Here is a 15208-nt window from a genome sequence, read left to right as displayed (position 1 = left end):
AAAATGTAAATAAGAACAATAATAATAACATTTCAGCGAATACAAAAGAACATTTAATTGCTCCTCAAAACTCAAAGTCCAGTTGCTAGGCTACCGAGGTCTTGATGTTTGAGCAGGCAGCAGAGCAGCAGGCGGCCAACTTCCTCCACAGGGTGTTCCAGGGGGAAGGTGATGGGTGTTATAAGATGGTACTGCTTACAGCAACGTTCAATTTGGCATAGGAAGTCCTATAATGTCACAAACAAAAAGAGAAGATGAAAGCATGACTCCATCCTTTGGCTTCATGCTCACGGTTTAATTTGTCTCGTGCTTGTACCTTCACAGTGTGGTCCTGAGTGGTGTTGTCAGCGATGGCCTGCAGGAAAGGCTGCGCATGGTCACTGAGGGTTATTCTTCGGGAGTAGAGTTTGGCTTTGTCTGGAGTGGTTGTTCCGAGGGAGGTGCAGTGGTCTTCATCCTTCTCTTCATTGTAGTTATAATGGATCTGACTGGTTTGGAGACCCCCAGAGAAAATGGAGGACTGGAGCCATTCTGTGCAAATAGATGAAGAGTTTGAGTTTAAATTAAATGCAGATTTTTCAAATGCAGACCAGCATCTGAATTTTCAAACAAGGTTGGTTTAAAAATCATGAAACCCACTGGCACATTCAATCTCAATGGGGGACAGGGGAGTGCTCTTGGCCAGGTAGGAGGCGTGGAGTCCCAGTAGCAGTCCCAGGTTCCTCTCTGTGTCAATAAGAGGGGAGGACAGACTGCTGAGGTCTGGAGTGGTGACCGTCTCCTGGTTAGGCTGTAAATGATCAAATATAATAAGATTAGAACCAGTGATAAAGTAAGAATTTACAATGTAGGAAAAACTTATACATTGGGCTAGCTGGTACCTCCATATACTGGCCAACGCAAAAGGCCTGCATCGACTCTCTGGTGTCTTCAAACTGCAGAGCAGCTTCCAAAGCAACCACAGGGTCCTCTCCTGCAAACTGAGCTGTGAAAGATACGACAAGATAAAACTTATTTATACAATCTGTAAATATTCCTGGAATTTGACACAATAAAGGTATATTTTTATCATTACCCAGGATACTGTTTCCTGTTAACGACTGGGACTGAGCCTGGAAGTCCTTGATGTCATAGACCTTTCCATCTATTACTGTCCAGAAACCACCGTCTTTGTTGTGATTCTCCAGGTCAGCCTTGCGAATGAGGGAAACTTCTTCATTGTTCTTGGAACTTTGACCTGTGAAGAAGGACCCTGCCACAGCAGAATAAGAGCTAGTTACGCTCAAATAGTAAAAGTGTGAATTACCTTCAAATTTACAATCTTGATTCTAATAAATCCACTTCAGGGACATGTTAGATAAGCCATTTATACAGGGAGAAAATGCGGAAGATCTCGGGGTTCAGTGCATGTCCAAGCAGCTATACTGTGAGTGTTTTACCCATAATGCCTGGCCATGCCAGATCCTCATTATCATCCCTCTCATGTCCTGGAGCCAGGTGATTGAAACGGTCGAGGTGCTCAAGGAGTCCAGCAAGGAGAGGGATAGAACCAGTCTCCTGCATCAGACCTGCATCAATGGTGAGGAGGAGGACGATGGACACCACCAACTCAGGCAGAAGGACCCCTACAAGTAAAAAGACAGAAAGCCATCTATTAGAGTCGAACAAGCATTTAAAAGATGTAATTATCATCCTGCACACACATTTCTGCAAGAGGAAATTACCAGTTAGATCTCCTTCAATAACACGAGAGACTTCAGCAAAGTGGCGGCGACCAGTAGAGGCAATACTTGTCGCCACTGGGAGGATGTCTCCAATGTGCGTACATAAAAGAGCTATGTATTTCTTTAACAGGGAACCAACACCGAGAAGCTCTGGATCTGCAAAAACAGAGGAATCAAATGTTTCTTATATGAAACCTTTTTTAAACCAGGATGAGTAGAGAAAGCATTTGAGTAGAAAGAATGACTCACTGTATCCATTCACATTCTCTGTGCCACTGACTCCCAGGTAGAGTTTGCTAACAAGCAGCCTCTGGAAGCGCAGCAGCAGGTCGAGAGATGCAGAGCGTTCCTTGCTGACATGCTCTGCCTCTAAATAGTTGGATATGCGGCAAGCAACATCCTTCAACCTTGCGATGGTCTGGGAAGCAATGTTCCTGGAGAAACGAAAATGTAAATCTGTTGGATGGCAGTGAGAGGTTATGCTGTACAGTCTACACTATAAATTCAGGCAAAGTGAACGCACCTCAACAGCTGCTGTACAAGTTGCACGAGAGGCAGGCTTTGTTTCCCTGCTGACTCGTAAATGCCCGTGTTGATGAGGTCTTTGTCCAGCATGGTGCGACAACGATGCATGGTGGAGGCATTGGCCTCCTGCTCATCGATCTCCTTCTCTTTCTGAGCCTCCTTCTTGGCTTCAATATCCTGTCATGAAAAAAATTTGATGTCATTAACTTTACAACAAGTCTATTGTAGCTCTGTTTTGAATACACCAAATAGCTGACCTTGAAAAATAACCTTGAAACCTAGCTTTTGAGGTCTTTCATATTCAATCAGCCTCTCAGGCCAAAGGCAAATCTTCGTCTACATTTTGTAAAAGAGTAGAGTGATAACACACACAGACCTGTATCTCAGCAGTGATGGCTGCATTCAGTGCAGATTCCAACCCTCCATCAGCCATTAAGCTGCTGACCAGCAGGTCGATCATGAAGCGACGTCCCGCACTCACACTCATCTCATTTCCAGATGCTGAAATAAACACATAAAACTTCAATCCACCCAGCCCTATCTCGTCTTCTGTGCACATGAAAATTAACAAAATTTACGAACTACCAGGTGTTTCATCAGTATTAGCAAATGTTGTGATTTTCACTCACCAGCATTAGGCAGAAGTGAGGATAATGCCCTCGCTCTTTCCTCTGCAGTGGGCAGCAGCACTGACCAGCCACTTTGGAGGACAGCTTGGGCAGCTGCTTGCACTGTGTTGAGCACCCCAGCATTGCTAGCTAATACTACCACTGTTTGTTTCAGGTTGTTGAGCAGCACACTGCCAAGCCCTAATCCCAACTCCTCTGGATTTACCTGGTTACTGATGGCGGCATGGAGCTATGGACAGAGAGGGAAGATTTCAGAAGGGTCATCTGCTGTTGTTTTTATGAAAAACTGAGAAGTTACAAATAACGAGGCAGAGTACTGTGGTTAACTCTGCGTTAGAGAAGGGTCCGATCTGTTGATAGACCACTGCCTACCTGGAGCCTGAGCAGGTTGAGTGTCGCTACTACCATACACTCCTTCTCCTGCGGGGGAGGCCAGTCTGAGCTGCCATCCATTCCCTCGCTGACCTGCCTCAGGAGCAGGTCCAGCTGCTCAAAGGACATGGGACATACGTCCACTACGAAGGGCACACGCTGCCCAACAGACCACTCTGAGCATGAGGACCAGGCAAAGCTCTGAAAACAAACAAATACTCGGTGTTGAATCTATCTACACTCATTATAGCTATTGGAAAGACAGTCCTGTATATTACCTGTCCTGGGCCACAGGAGATCCCCACAATTTGTTTGGAGTTGAGCCCTGGCAGGGCCTTGGGCTGCTTCTTGTTAGAAAAGAGTGTATCAAAGTGCTGAAGTTTATCGTTGCTGCCCCAACTGTGCACCTCTCCATCGTCTGTCAGGGCTAAGCAGTGGGTAGATCCCACGGCAACATCCACAACTTTCTTCCCTGATTGCATACAAAAAAGACAGAAATCAGTATTTGCATTTTAAAAGCTACTGACGATTTTCATTTTATAGGCAACTCACCCTCTAAACTGTCGAGTAACTTTGGATAGCGGACGTGCTCATCAGTGCCATGACCGAGCCGTTGATTGTCTCCTTTTCCCCAGGTGTACACTTGGCCATCTTTGGTGAGGGCCACTGAAAACTGGCTGCCGCAGCACACCTTCACTATGTCCAGGTCCTGAAGCTTCTCCACAAGTTTGGGCGTCTTGCAGCCGTCACTGCCTCCTCGGCCCAGTTTGCCGTAGTCTCCATCCCCCCAGGACCAAACCTGACCTATGGGGGAAAAAGAAGTAAGTGAATTAGAAACAATACTGTAATAGTTTGGGTAATGATGAAGGTTTCTATGGTGAGAGGTCCAGCCAACAACCACTATTCTTACCATTTTCTGTCACAGCGAGTGTTTGTGCATCACCACTTCCACATGAGACATCCATCACCTTCAGTCCCTTCAGTGCTGTCACCAGCATGGGCGTAGTCTGATCCTCGCTAGAGCCTAAAATCCGATCAAATGACGGACACATTTTCATAGATTGAACACACACACCAACAAGAATTACACCAAAGCAAGGCAGTGTACTGCAGGTTCAGTGGAGATGGAGCTCACCGTGGCCCAGTCGACCATAGTTCCCTCTGCCCCACGTGTAGAGCTCGCCATCAGCCGTGACGGCAGCGCTGTATGTGCTTCCGCAAGCAATATGGACCACGTGCTTTCCTGTCTGCTTCCCATTGAAGGCTGTGATCACTGCAGGCTCTTCAAGATACCTGATAAGAGACAGAGAGGATAGAGCACTGAAATACTATTCCCAAATTGTTTTAATAATTTTGGCGGAAAACAGTAGGCCTTTAGGTAACCTTCATTTTGGTGAACGGTTTATATTTTTAGGAATTATTAATAACACAAATTCTATTTATAGAACTGTCACTTTTTGATGTTGTCTAAAACAGAGATATTCAGGTCAGCTCAGCTCTTTTGATCTATAAAGCATAAAGCATTGATACGAATGTCCTAGATTTGGGAAATAATGCAATCTATGTTTTCACCATCTGGTTGATCAGAAATGTAATGGAGCTAAATCTGCTTTTTGTGAATGTCACTTACAAAGTCCTGTATCAAAGAACCTATTTCAAATTCATTCTCTCTCTCTCTCTCTCTCTCTAATTATTTTATATTATGTGACAAGGGGGGGAACATCAAACTGGATGACCTCTGAGGAATTGAAATATCAACCAGGGTATTCTCATGTAACTTACGTTGTGTCTCCATGTCCAAGGCGGCCACCATCACCGCAGCCCCAGGAGAACACCTCCCCATTGGCTGACAGGGCCAAGTAGTGCTGCCCGTCAGGATGAGCTGCGAGCTTCACAATCTTTCTGGAGCTCAGAAAGTGCATCAGAATAGGAGCCTGCAACATAATCATTTAGTGACTTCTATAGCAGAATAAAGGATGTTTATTAGGCAGGTGTAGATTGCTTGACAGAAAATAGCTGCATTACACAACTGACCAGGGTTGTGCTCTTGTAGTTCTGAGTGTAGACAGCACTGCTGCGGGACAGGATGAGAAAGCCCTTCTCTGAACAGACAATTTGTGTGACTCCGAGGCTGGACAGGGCTTTGCACTGAATGGGTCCACTGAGATTGGGATAAAGCTTCCACCCCAACAGGCCCCATGAAATCACCTCCTGTAAGGATCCCTGGAAGAAACAAAGTCAGATAAGGACATAAAAGTCAGTCACATGATTGTTTGCTGTGACTTCTCCTCTAGCAAAAACACATGACCATGAAAATTTAATTTGTTATGCCATACAAGTGTTGATTTTATATGGTTAGGTGTTTTACATAACCATCACATTCGATTAACTGCTGTTCCTACTTTTTCCCACAAAAGGATTCTAACTTGGGTTAAGTCTGAGGGTGACCATGTTTATCCCACCATAATAATACCAGTTAATAGGTAGCACATCACAGACATACAGTAACTAGCACAAATATCATTAAACAATCATGAAATTCCAGAAGTAGCATAACATGCCATAACAAAAAGTGACAAATCTGTTAAATTTTGCCACTAAATAAAAAGAGTCTTCACCTTGTGTGACGTGGGAGAATTGCACTGTGGAGGGCTGCAAGGAGAAGCCAAGCGATCCAGGTGGGCCATGATCACAACAGCTGTTTGGCGAAGGTCAATGGCTAAGTCGTTGTCCTGAGGCAAGGTCAAGTAGCGCAGGAAACTCTCATTTGGACTCAAAGGTGCTGTCAGGATCTGGAAATCACAGAAATTAACCACAGAGAACTAATTAGATTTTTTTCTCAATCAGGAATAGGGGGACAGAGATCCATGTATTTTTAAAAAGGGTGAAGCAAGACCCTAGCTAAGCAACACACCCCAAACATTGTGTTTGAAAGGATTCTTGTTTTCTCGTTGTCTTATTTTAAACGTTTACAGAAAAGGGACACTGTTCCATTTCCAATATTTATTTGGTATAGATCTGAACTGCTAGTGAGATATAGTGGAAGTTGTCACCTCAGCTTCCTCTTCAGGAATGGGCTCTTCCTTGCTGGTGTGTATGTTCTGAAAGCGCTGCAGGAGGGGTAGTAGAGGAGCGCTGGTTCCCTGGGTGGAGCGCTCGTTGTCCATCTCTCTTGTGCCACTTTCCCACAGACGCAGCAGTAACAGAATAGCAGACAACAGCTGACTGGAAAAACATGAAGATGAGAGGGCAAGGTTAGCAGTGAAGAAGAACAAGTGTATTTCAACTGCTGTGTGATAAACAGGATAGCAAATAAACAGTCATGGAGAGTGTGTGGTTACCTGAGAGTTCCCCTTTGCACAGCCAGCTCCAGCAGGATGGCCAGGACTAGGTGCTGGTCCTGTAGAGGAATGTTGCCTTTGGTGGCGGCACTTCCATGTACGTCACTAGTCCCAAAAAGAGACAAGCATTGGGAATCATCAAGATGATCATATATATAGACATTTTTTTTGTACTGCCACGGTGTAGAATGTTTTTCCTGACACTCATAACAACATCAGTGATACTGATCACACCAGACATTGCAGAAGTAAAGGCTTGTGTTGCATGCAGTGTTTCCCATAACTCCCATACCTAGACTGTGTCGGCTCACTCATATTAACTTGATCTCCAACTTGGTGTTATTGTAGATTTCTATTTTGTTTTGAACACATCTGAGCAGAGAAACTGCTGCTGCGATGTTCATGTGTGAAAGACGAACTCCGGAGGAAGTCCAGATCTCATTCTGCAGATATACTCCAGAATTAATGTTTGAAAACGGCTAAACTAAATATTGATATCTTGAATTTGACAAATTATATTTTTTTTCAAATTAATTAATTTTAGAGGTTTTAGATGTTGTATATTTGTCTGATCACTATGTTCCACTGGTTAGGACATCAACCCTAGAAAAAACAAACCTGAGGAACTTGGTGGCTCTCTCAACAACCTCCAGCCACACTGATGACACAGTTCCCTCATCAAACAGTGTGGCCTCTGGCAGAGCTCGCAGGGCATCCAGAGACTCCTGGAGAAGCTCACTGCAAAGATCTGCATCATCTCCTGAAACAAAGCACATATGTTTTCCATTTAATAAATTGAATGTAGCCTTTATATGCTGAGCAACATAAAGGTTACCCTGAGATATTAACATAATAAACAGTTTAACAGACCTAGTTACCGCACAAATGTGGAATTTATAGCATTTTGGATGAATATATTCCTAAATCTAAAATTGAACAGCAGTTAATGCACATAAGCATATAATGACACATACATTGCAAACTGACCACAACTTGGTCCAAAACCGATTTCCTTAGTATTTAGGGAAATTGTATAGGATAACTATTTTTAAATCACTTGTTCAATCTGAGATACTCGCTGAATGTGAGTCCATTCCATCCTGCATGAACTTATGGGATAAAACCTTCAAGCAGCAAATTTCACCAGCAACCGATCAAATTGACTGTTTCTGGTCTTGCCTGTTACAGTCCCACTAAAAATCTCTTTATATCTCCCCAGCTCAGCAGGTGAGTGAAAGAGCACATTGTTACACTTCTGTTGTTCTTACAGTGTATTCCAGGAACACAGCTAGACTGAGGATGAGAGGCTTAGGAGTGAGTGTGTGTGCACGCACTGCTCATATTACAGGAAGGTTACAGAGAAGAGGCCGGCTCTTTGTTCCAACCCAGTCCCTGTAGATAGGCGGCTCTCAACCTCACATCAGTGCATGATTAAAAAAAAAACAGCATCCGTACTTGCAAAGCTGACAATGAAGAACTTTTAAAAAAACACAGCCTCTGCAGAAGCTGTTAATTATTTGATCTGATCAGAATACGTCATGGTCTGAAGTGTTGTTGCGCTGGACTGTTTTACTAGAAAACATTATGTTAAACTACATTGAAGGTTCAGTGTGTAGAATTTAGTGACACTATATATGGTGTGATTGCATGTTGCAACTGAATACCCCTCAACTCCCCCTCCTGTTCCAAACATCAACAAAGAGCCTTCAGTTGGCCTCAAAACTCAAAAGGTGTTTAGTTTGTCCAGCCTCGGCTACTGTAAAAAACATGGCGGCCTCCGTAGAGAGGACCTGCTCCTGATGTAAATATACAGTTATATACATTTAAATATAAAAGACCCATTCTAGGTTAAAGACAATTAAGAAGAAACACACTTGTGAAAACATCACTGGATTTATAATATATTTAATTTCTGCCAATAGATCCCTTTCACCTAAAATATCTTACACACTGCACCTTTAAGTTAATTCTGAAATGAAAAGTGTATACATTTTTAAATACCTATGAAAAACCAATTCTATCCACCTTTTTTATTTTCAGCTGCATGAAGTTCCAGCTGCATGAAGATTCAGAGCTACATGTAACCAAATGATAATTTTCAGGTTAAATAAATTCACATCACAGAGCGTTGTTTTTCCAACATGACACCCAGGCTCAGTCCTGCATTAACTCCTGCAGTCCTTCAAGTCGTGGACACCACCAACCCAACATATTTTGCAATGCGATATTTTTAGCACTAGCAGTAGCTAAAAACATTGCATTGCGAAATATGTTACTTAAAACAGAGCATTGCGAAATATGTTGGGTTCATGATGTCCAAGAGTTCATTTCTACGGGCAGCTTGTAAAATGGTGCAACACATTCATCAACAGCTGTTGAGCAAATATCCATTACTATGGCAGCAGTCATCACTGCTAAGGGGCCAAAGGCCTTCACTGTTATTGTATTGTCACATTCTTACCTGATCTCCAGGCCCGACGCAGGAAGGCAAAAGCAAAAGAGAGAGCTGCCCTGGAGCCGACTCTGGCCAAACCTTCAACGCCCTTACTGACCGGTCGAGAGCTGAAATAACAACGTCAACAACAATGGGATCATCTCATATTGTGTCAATTCTTCAGTGACATTCAAAGTATATTAAATGCTGTTATACTCGTTCATATATGAACAAGTGTGGAACACAGTAGAACACTAGACAACAAGGAAGTGCTACATATAGTATATTATACACACAAGATACAAATGCTAAAGAGGAAACATGGATTTGAGATTTACAGCTGTATGCCTCCGCCAAACAGTCAAGTTGCAGTTTGAGCTACATTTAATACAGCTACATTAGTACAGTATAGCTGCTTTCAGACATGGACTTTACTTCGGTCCGATCACATTGTGTGTGTGTGTGTGAGAGTGTGTGTGAGTGTGTGAGTGTGTGTGTGTGTGTGTGTGTGTGTGTGTGTGTGTGTGTGTGTGTGTGTGTGTGTGTGTGTGTGTGTGTGTGTGTGTGTGTGTGTGTGTGTGTGTGTGTGTGTGTGTGTGTGTGTGTGTGTGTGTGTGTGCGAGACTGAGTGAGTGAGAGTGAGTGTGAATGGCTGATGCATGCGTTGCTATGAAGAAAGATTTAACTCAGTAATAAAAGTATCGATCATTATGTGATGATTAGTGTTGATATTGAAGCGGCAAACAAATCAACTTTTAAAATGTAGCGAGTCAGAGACGTCAGCAGAGAGAGAGACACAGAAACACACACACGCACGCACACACGTTACTTTTCCCTCAGGTTCTAGGATCATAAATAAGCTTCACATGTATTATATAATCAACCGCTCATAGTGATGAATTTAACTCAGGACAAACGTGACCACCGGAAATTTCCACAGTAGAGTTTAGTTGGAGGAGGCTGAGCGAGATTCGATGCAGCCGCCTCGCTCCATCAAATCGCTGTTTACTCTCTGTTCTCTACTTATTCTTTTCTTCCAACAATGGTTCACTGAATGAAAAGCCTGTCAATGATCTGAATGTCTTTAATTTATCATCTAAGGCAGCAGGGCTCCATCTGATTGGCCAAATATATTGACACACAGTGTGTGAATGCTGGTGCATAAAACAGCATTTATACCAGTTTTTGACGTCTTTTGCGATACGTCTAGTGCGCACGTTGATATACAGTATATTCAATATATCATGCAGCCCTACTGCATTCTTCATGTTTGAAGGGCAAAATCCAGGTAAAGTCCGTCCCAGTGGTCCAGACATTATCCAGGTGAAAACAGCTTAGGAGAGTAGGAAGCTGGGCTCATCCTGGACACATCACCAGTCATCACAGGACTAACCACTTGCACAGTCAAACCTACAATCAAATCTCTGATTCATCTAACCTTCAACATTCATGCTGTGAGGTGGCAGAAGTAACCGCAGATACAACGTGCTAATCTCTAGCTATGTTTTTGTTTTTTTTACCTTTTATTGTCAGCAGCAGGCAGTTGTGGGCTGGGGGCCGTCTTCCAGCGGACCTCATATTTCTCCTCCATCATGCTGTGGCTTAGAGAGATGAGGTAGCGCTCCAGGATGACCAGGCGCTGGCGCAGGCGTTGGGCAGAAAGAGTGCTTTTGGCCATTAGAGCTGAGAGCTTCTGTTGATCGTCAACCAGGACCATCAGACAATCCTTTAATTCAATCTCATCTAGACACACAGGAAAATGAGCAATGAAAAGAATTATCATCCACAACAATTAAACAAGTACAAAACAATTCACAATAAATCTAAATTGCCCAGTTTTGTTACTTTTTTTTTTATGTTAGACAAGCCAGCACATTTTCATTGTAATATTAAGCTCTTAATTTTCAATCAAGGCTTTGCTTCTGAAATTCGCAAGTGATTTTGAGAAAGTGGCCCAAAATACATTAAAAGTGAATATATATTATCACAGGCTTTCAGCATGGTTAACAAAAGACTAAACAAAAACATCACGCAAGTTTGTGTCTACTGTGCTGTAAAAAGAATTACACACATAACCCACAAAAACATTTTGATATCAAATCATTTAAAAAAAAAAACATAACAAAATATTTGTCCATTCTATTAAAATTCTGCTAAATTTTAATTATTTAAAATGCAATAAATGATGAAATGACTCAATACATTTTTAAAAGAGCATCTCATCACTGCACATCGCAGTACTTAATAACACCAAGAGCAAAAACAGTGTTTCATAAAGGGTCCTGTGACACTGAGCATATCACTTGTAGACCTCACCGAAAAGAAAGCTAACGCACCATATTTAAAATTCCCCCCCACTAGCCTTCATCACAACTAGTCCTTTGTTCTGATTTGGTTCAGGAATAAAATGCTTTATTATGGGTCTACACAGAAGCGCTGCAGGGAGGACAAGAAGGGCCAAAATAGCCAGTCGCAAATCCACTTAAGCTTTATATAAGCCAAACTGGCCTGAGGTTGTATGAGCCTCATAAGAGTCAGCTGTGCTCGGCTGTCAAGACAGATATGTATCCCAGTCAGACAAAGTCGCTTACTATGTATTATACATTATCAAAGCTAAAAAGTAACTTGTACTAAAGAAGTATCACACTCAAAGATGTTGATTAATTCAGAAAGGTTGATTTCATATGCAAAAGAGGAAATCAGAGTAAATCTGCCATGTGTGCCTGGACCATCCTGATTTCAAAACAATAGCTTGGTTCTGGGCTGTAACTGCTGAGGTCGACATATTACAGATTTCTGAGCGCTCAGTGGAAAAGCAGCAAGTATGCTGTTTGAACTTAAAGCATCAACGACTTGGTCAGGTAGTGATCCAGTTACACACACTGTACAAACAGACCTGTGTGATTTCTGTGCTCAGTCCACACGATAAGAGAAAAGTAGCCAAGCAGCTAGAAGCAAAGCCAAAATTCACAAGGCAGTAGACCATCCCCCGACCCAATGCTTATCTGACACCAACACAACACTGTCCCACCCAGTCCCTCTAGTAAACACAGCTTGGGTGAGAGCCACTACCCCTCGCTGGACCACATTATGACACCTACCAAGATTACTCTCCGGAGGGGTAAAAATAACCTCTCACTCCTGCGGCCTGCAAGTTGTCGTTTAAGAGTTTCCACAACTCACGTGACAGCAACGCATGTGCACATCAGCAGGGCCTGACAGACTTGACACTAATAAATACAGATGATGACCATGTGTCGAAATGGTCGGTATCAATGCATCTAGTCAACATCTCGGTGTTGTGAAACCATGAGCTTAGTGGCCCTACTTGGAAACAAAAAGGTGTAACATAACAAGACCTATACCAGGAAAACAGGGACACATTGTAGTTTGCAGCCACAGCATTCACTGTAGGTTTCACTTGCTTCAGGATGAGCGCTCACCTGGTTGCCGCCCCCAGTCCCAGGACTCAATGATGGAGTGATGGACAGATGCTGCCGTCTCCTCCTCTTCTTTCTTTTCTTTGTCGTTGGGTTCATCCTTCTTCTGAGTTCCAAAGCAGTCGCAATCTTCTAAGAGAGGAAAAAATTTATAAATTCACACTTCAGCTTCGCTCCCATCAGCAAGTTTAAAGCACCCCGTCCATGTGTATAAATGTGCCAGGTTATCATAAACAGATGGAAGCAGCATGTGAAGCTGTCAGAAACATAAGAGGCTACACGAATAGTGTAATCTAACAGTGACAGACCTGGGTGAGCTGATTCTTCTCCGGTGAATGTTATCTCCTCATCTTTTACCATTTCATTCCACATCTCACTTAGTCCCTCAGGAGAAAACGCCCGCTGCCAAAGGAATTCAGAAACCGAAAATCAGTCCACATTTTTGTGTTTGCTTTGAAAATGCTGCATAACTGTGTCAGTGACAGGTACCATCAGTGTTTGATGACATTACTGAAATAATTGCAGCTGAAATAGATCTAATGTGACCAGTGATTATCCCTTAAAAACACTGTGTTTTTTGTATTCTGTATTAATAAATCAAAATGAACTAATACAAACTACTATAAAAGATAATATACATCAAGAGTGCAAAACATGTGCATGATCCCCATAATCGAAATTAATCAAGGATACATTATATGTCATTGCCTTAGTGTGACACCATTCATCCACAGCTTTGCTTTACTAAGAAGTACTCTCAAGTGAAAAGCCAGCTCTTCCTTTCACGGATCTAATGTCTTAAATGTGAAAAACATGTTAGGTCACCAACAACATTAGCCCAGACACTAAAGGTACCTTCAGCACTGCAGAGTGCGACTGACAGGAAAAATTTGACACCCTTCCTTCATTTCATTCCTCATTTGTAGTGTAAACTAATTTCCTAGTCCAGACAGGCTGCAGATGTTGGTGGTGAGAGCAGACAGCTTGTACCACAGTCTGTTGTGTAGTATGAGAGTCAATTCAGTCTCACAGCCAGTTCTATATTCATCATAAAACCCATCTCGGAAATTACCTCCAACATGAGTTTGTTTTCACAACAAAGATCTTAATTTACAATTAAAAAAGCACAGGTGTACTGGATAAACAAAGACCAACTTTTTAAAATGTCACTGCATATCGCTGATGACAATCACTCAAGGTGTAGATGCCTAAGTACTGCAATATAACTCAAATATCTTTATTTACCTGACATCACTCTCTGTAGAAATATTTAAAATAAAAGGATTTCAGAGATGTATTTATGATTTTGTGTTTTTAGCATTCAATAAAATACAGCAGTACAGACTATTGCAAATATTTGAATTATGATAACCCTTATGGATACTATTACGTTTCAATTTCAAATACAGTTTTACCTGCTATGTTATTACAGGATATAAAAACTGCACATGAAAAACTATAATCATCTTTGCAAGCGGCTTGATACAACTCGCACGACAGTGGCTGCAGACATGCCCTCAGAGATCAGGTGTTTCAGTCTATTACACACCTGAGCACATAGGCCCCAGGTAATAGGCATAGAGTCAAATTTGTTTTAGGGGAAAAAGGATAATACATGACATTCCTCAACATAATGCAACACAGCCTCACTGAAAACAGTGGGGAATGAAGCTGTGTGCCCTAAGGATGTGTATAAAATAGAACAATAATATAATTTGTCTAACTTGAAATAACTGTCACCTCACCTCCGTCTCATCTGACTGAACCCACAAACGCACATGCAGACATTTCATTAACAGGAAACATGTACCTGTAAGTCTATCTTCAGCCATTTATCATGAAATCTCATCTGAGCATCGAGGCTAAAAGACGGAGAAGGCATCTTCCCCTCCCCTCTCCTGGCTGCAAACGCAGCCAGCCTGCAAGATTAAAGAGATGAAAAGCTGTGTTAAAGCACAAATTCACAAACCCACAGTTGGATGACATTTAGATGAGTGACATTCTTCAGTGACTGCAGATCAATGAGGGCTGAGCTCATTACAATGAAGTGACTGTTAGGAACACGTTGCTAGTATCACTGGATTTAGATCAAATACAAGTTGAACACAATCTATTATAAGATAAAGAGTCGCACTAACGTTCAGTGGTAAACAGGTGAACTCTCTCAGTCAGGGAAAAGAAACATGACAAACCTGTGTCATCATTCAAGTGTAAACAAAAGGGAAACACGACCCGATTATTTAGAAACACACAACTAGAACATTACAATCTTCAGTGCTGAGTCTTTAAATACACAAACTAAATGTTTACAGCATTTAAAATAGCTTTGATTTTATTTAGTCATGAATGTTTATGTTAATGCAACGTCACAATGCGTGCTCCATAGGCTCTGAACCTTCCCCGGTTGTGTGTACAGTCATGTTTACAACATCCCTTTGACGTGCAGGTGAAACCCTGCATTAGCTTCTTTTAGATGTGGACGCTGAGGCCACAGATGTGTCCAGAACGACACTTGAGACCATCGCAGAAAACGACACTACCTTAGCTTTGCAAGCTAGCAAGGACACGGTCTCCATCCACCTTCACTACGTGGTAATAACGTCATTATCACATATAACGACACAAACACACACAACCCCCCCACACCTCCTCTGGCTCACTGACACCGCACCACTGCGCTCATATAACGCAGCAGCTAACGCAGGGCTCACGTTAGCTCTGTAGCTACAGGCTAACAACTTAG

The 15208-nt window shown here is 42.4% G+C and overlaps 1 protein-coding gene across 3 annotated transcripts in view; it reads right to left on the bottom strand.

Moving 5' to 3' along the window:
* herc2 (HECT and RLD domain containing E3 ubiquitin protein ligase 2) overlaps positions 1 to 15208 on the bottom strand; it is a 41550-nt gene that overhangs the window by 26067 nt on the left and 275 nt on the right. For 2 of the 3 annotated variants that reach the window (XM_061078796.1, XM_061078798.1), the window contains exons 2-28: positions 14276 to 14384; positions 12774 to 12867; positions 12469 to 12597; positions 10546 to 10768; positions 9053 to 9153; positions 7210 to 7351; positions 6592 to 6696; positions 6304 to 6475; positions 5869 to 6042; positions 5285 to 5473; positions 5033 to 5184; positions 4386 to 4543; positions 4161 to 4274; positions 3803 to 4054; positions 3529 to 3722; positions 3251 to 3451; positions 2879 to 3107; positions 2626 to 2750; positions 2248 to 2426; positions 1974 to 2158; positions 1725 to 1880; positions 1440 to 1625; positions 1076 to 1252; positions 882 to 985; positions 640 to 790; positions 317 to 531; positions 95 to 227 (exon numbers count right to left, since the gene is read on the bottom strand). In XM_061078796.1, the coding sequence (XP_060934779.1) occupies positions 95 to 227; positions 317 to 531; positions 640 to 790; positions 882 to 985; positions 1076 to 1252; positions 1440 to 1625; positions 1725 to 1880; positions 1974 to 2158; positions 2248 to 2426; positions 2626 to 2750; positions 2879 to 3107; positions 3251 to 3451; positions 3529 to 3722; positions 3803 to 4054; positions 4161 to 4274; positions 4386 to 4543; positions 5033 to 5184; positions 5285 to 5473; positions 5869 to 6042; positions 6304 to 6475; positions 6592 to 6696; positions 7210 to 7351; positions 9053 to 9153; positions 10546 to 10768; positions 12469 to 12597; positions 12774 to 12867; positions 14276 to 14384 (4349 nt within the window). The remainder of the gene's footprint in view (positions 1 to 94; positions 228 to 316; positions 532 to 639; positions 791 to 881; positions 986 to 1075; positions 1253 to 1439; positions 1626 to 1724; positions 1881 to 1973; positions 2159 to 2247; positions 2427 to 2625; positions 2751 to 2878; positions 3108 to 3250; positions 3452 to 3528; positions 3723 to 3802; positions 4055 to 4160; positions 4275 to 4385; positions 4544 to 5032; positions 5185 to 5284; positions 5474 to 5868; positions 6043 to 6303; positions 6476 to 6591; positions 6697 to 7209; positions 7352 to 9052; positions 9154 to 10545; positions 10769 to 12468; positions 12598 to 12773; positions 12868 to 14275; positions 14385 to 15208) is intronic. The other variant, XM_061078797.1, reaches the window with a different exon arrangement.

The sequence above is a fragment of the Limanda limanda genome, chromosome 9, assembly GCF_963576545.1.
Source record: "Limanda limanda chromosome 9, fLimLim1.1, whole genome shotgun sequence".
In the NCBI taxonomy this organism is placed as follows: domain Eukaryota; kingdom Metazoa; phylum Chordata; class Actinopteri; order Pleuronectiformes; family Pleuronectidae; genus Limanda; species Limanda limanda.
This window is presented reverse-complemented; position numbering and strand designations above follow the sequence as displayed.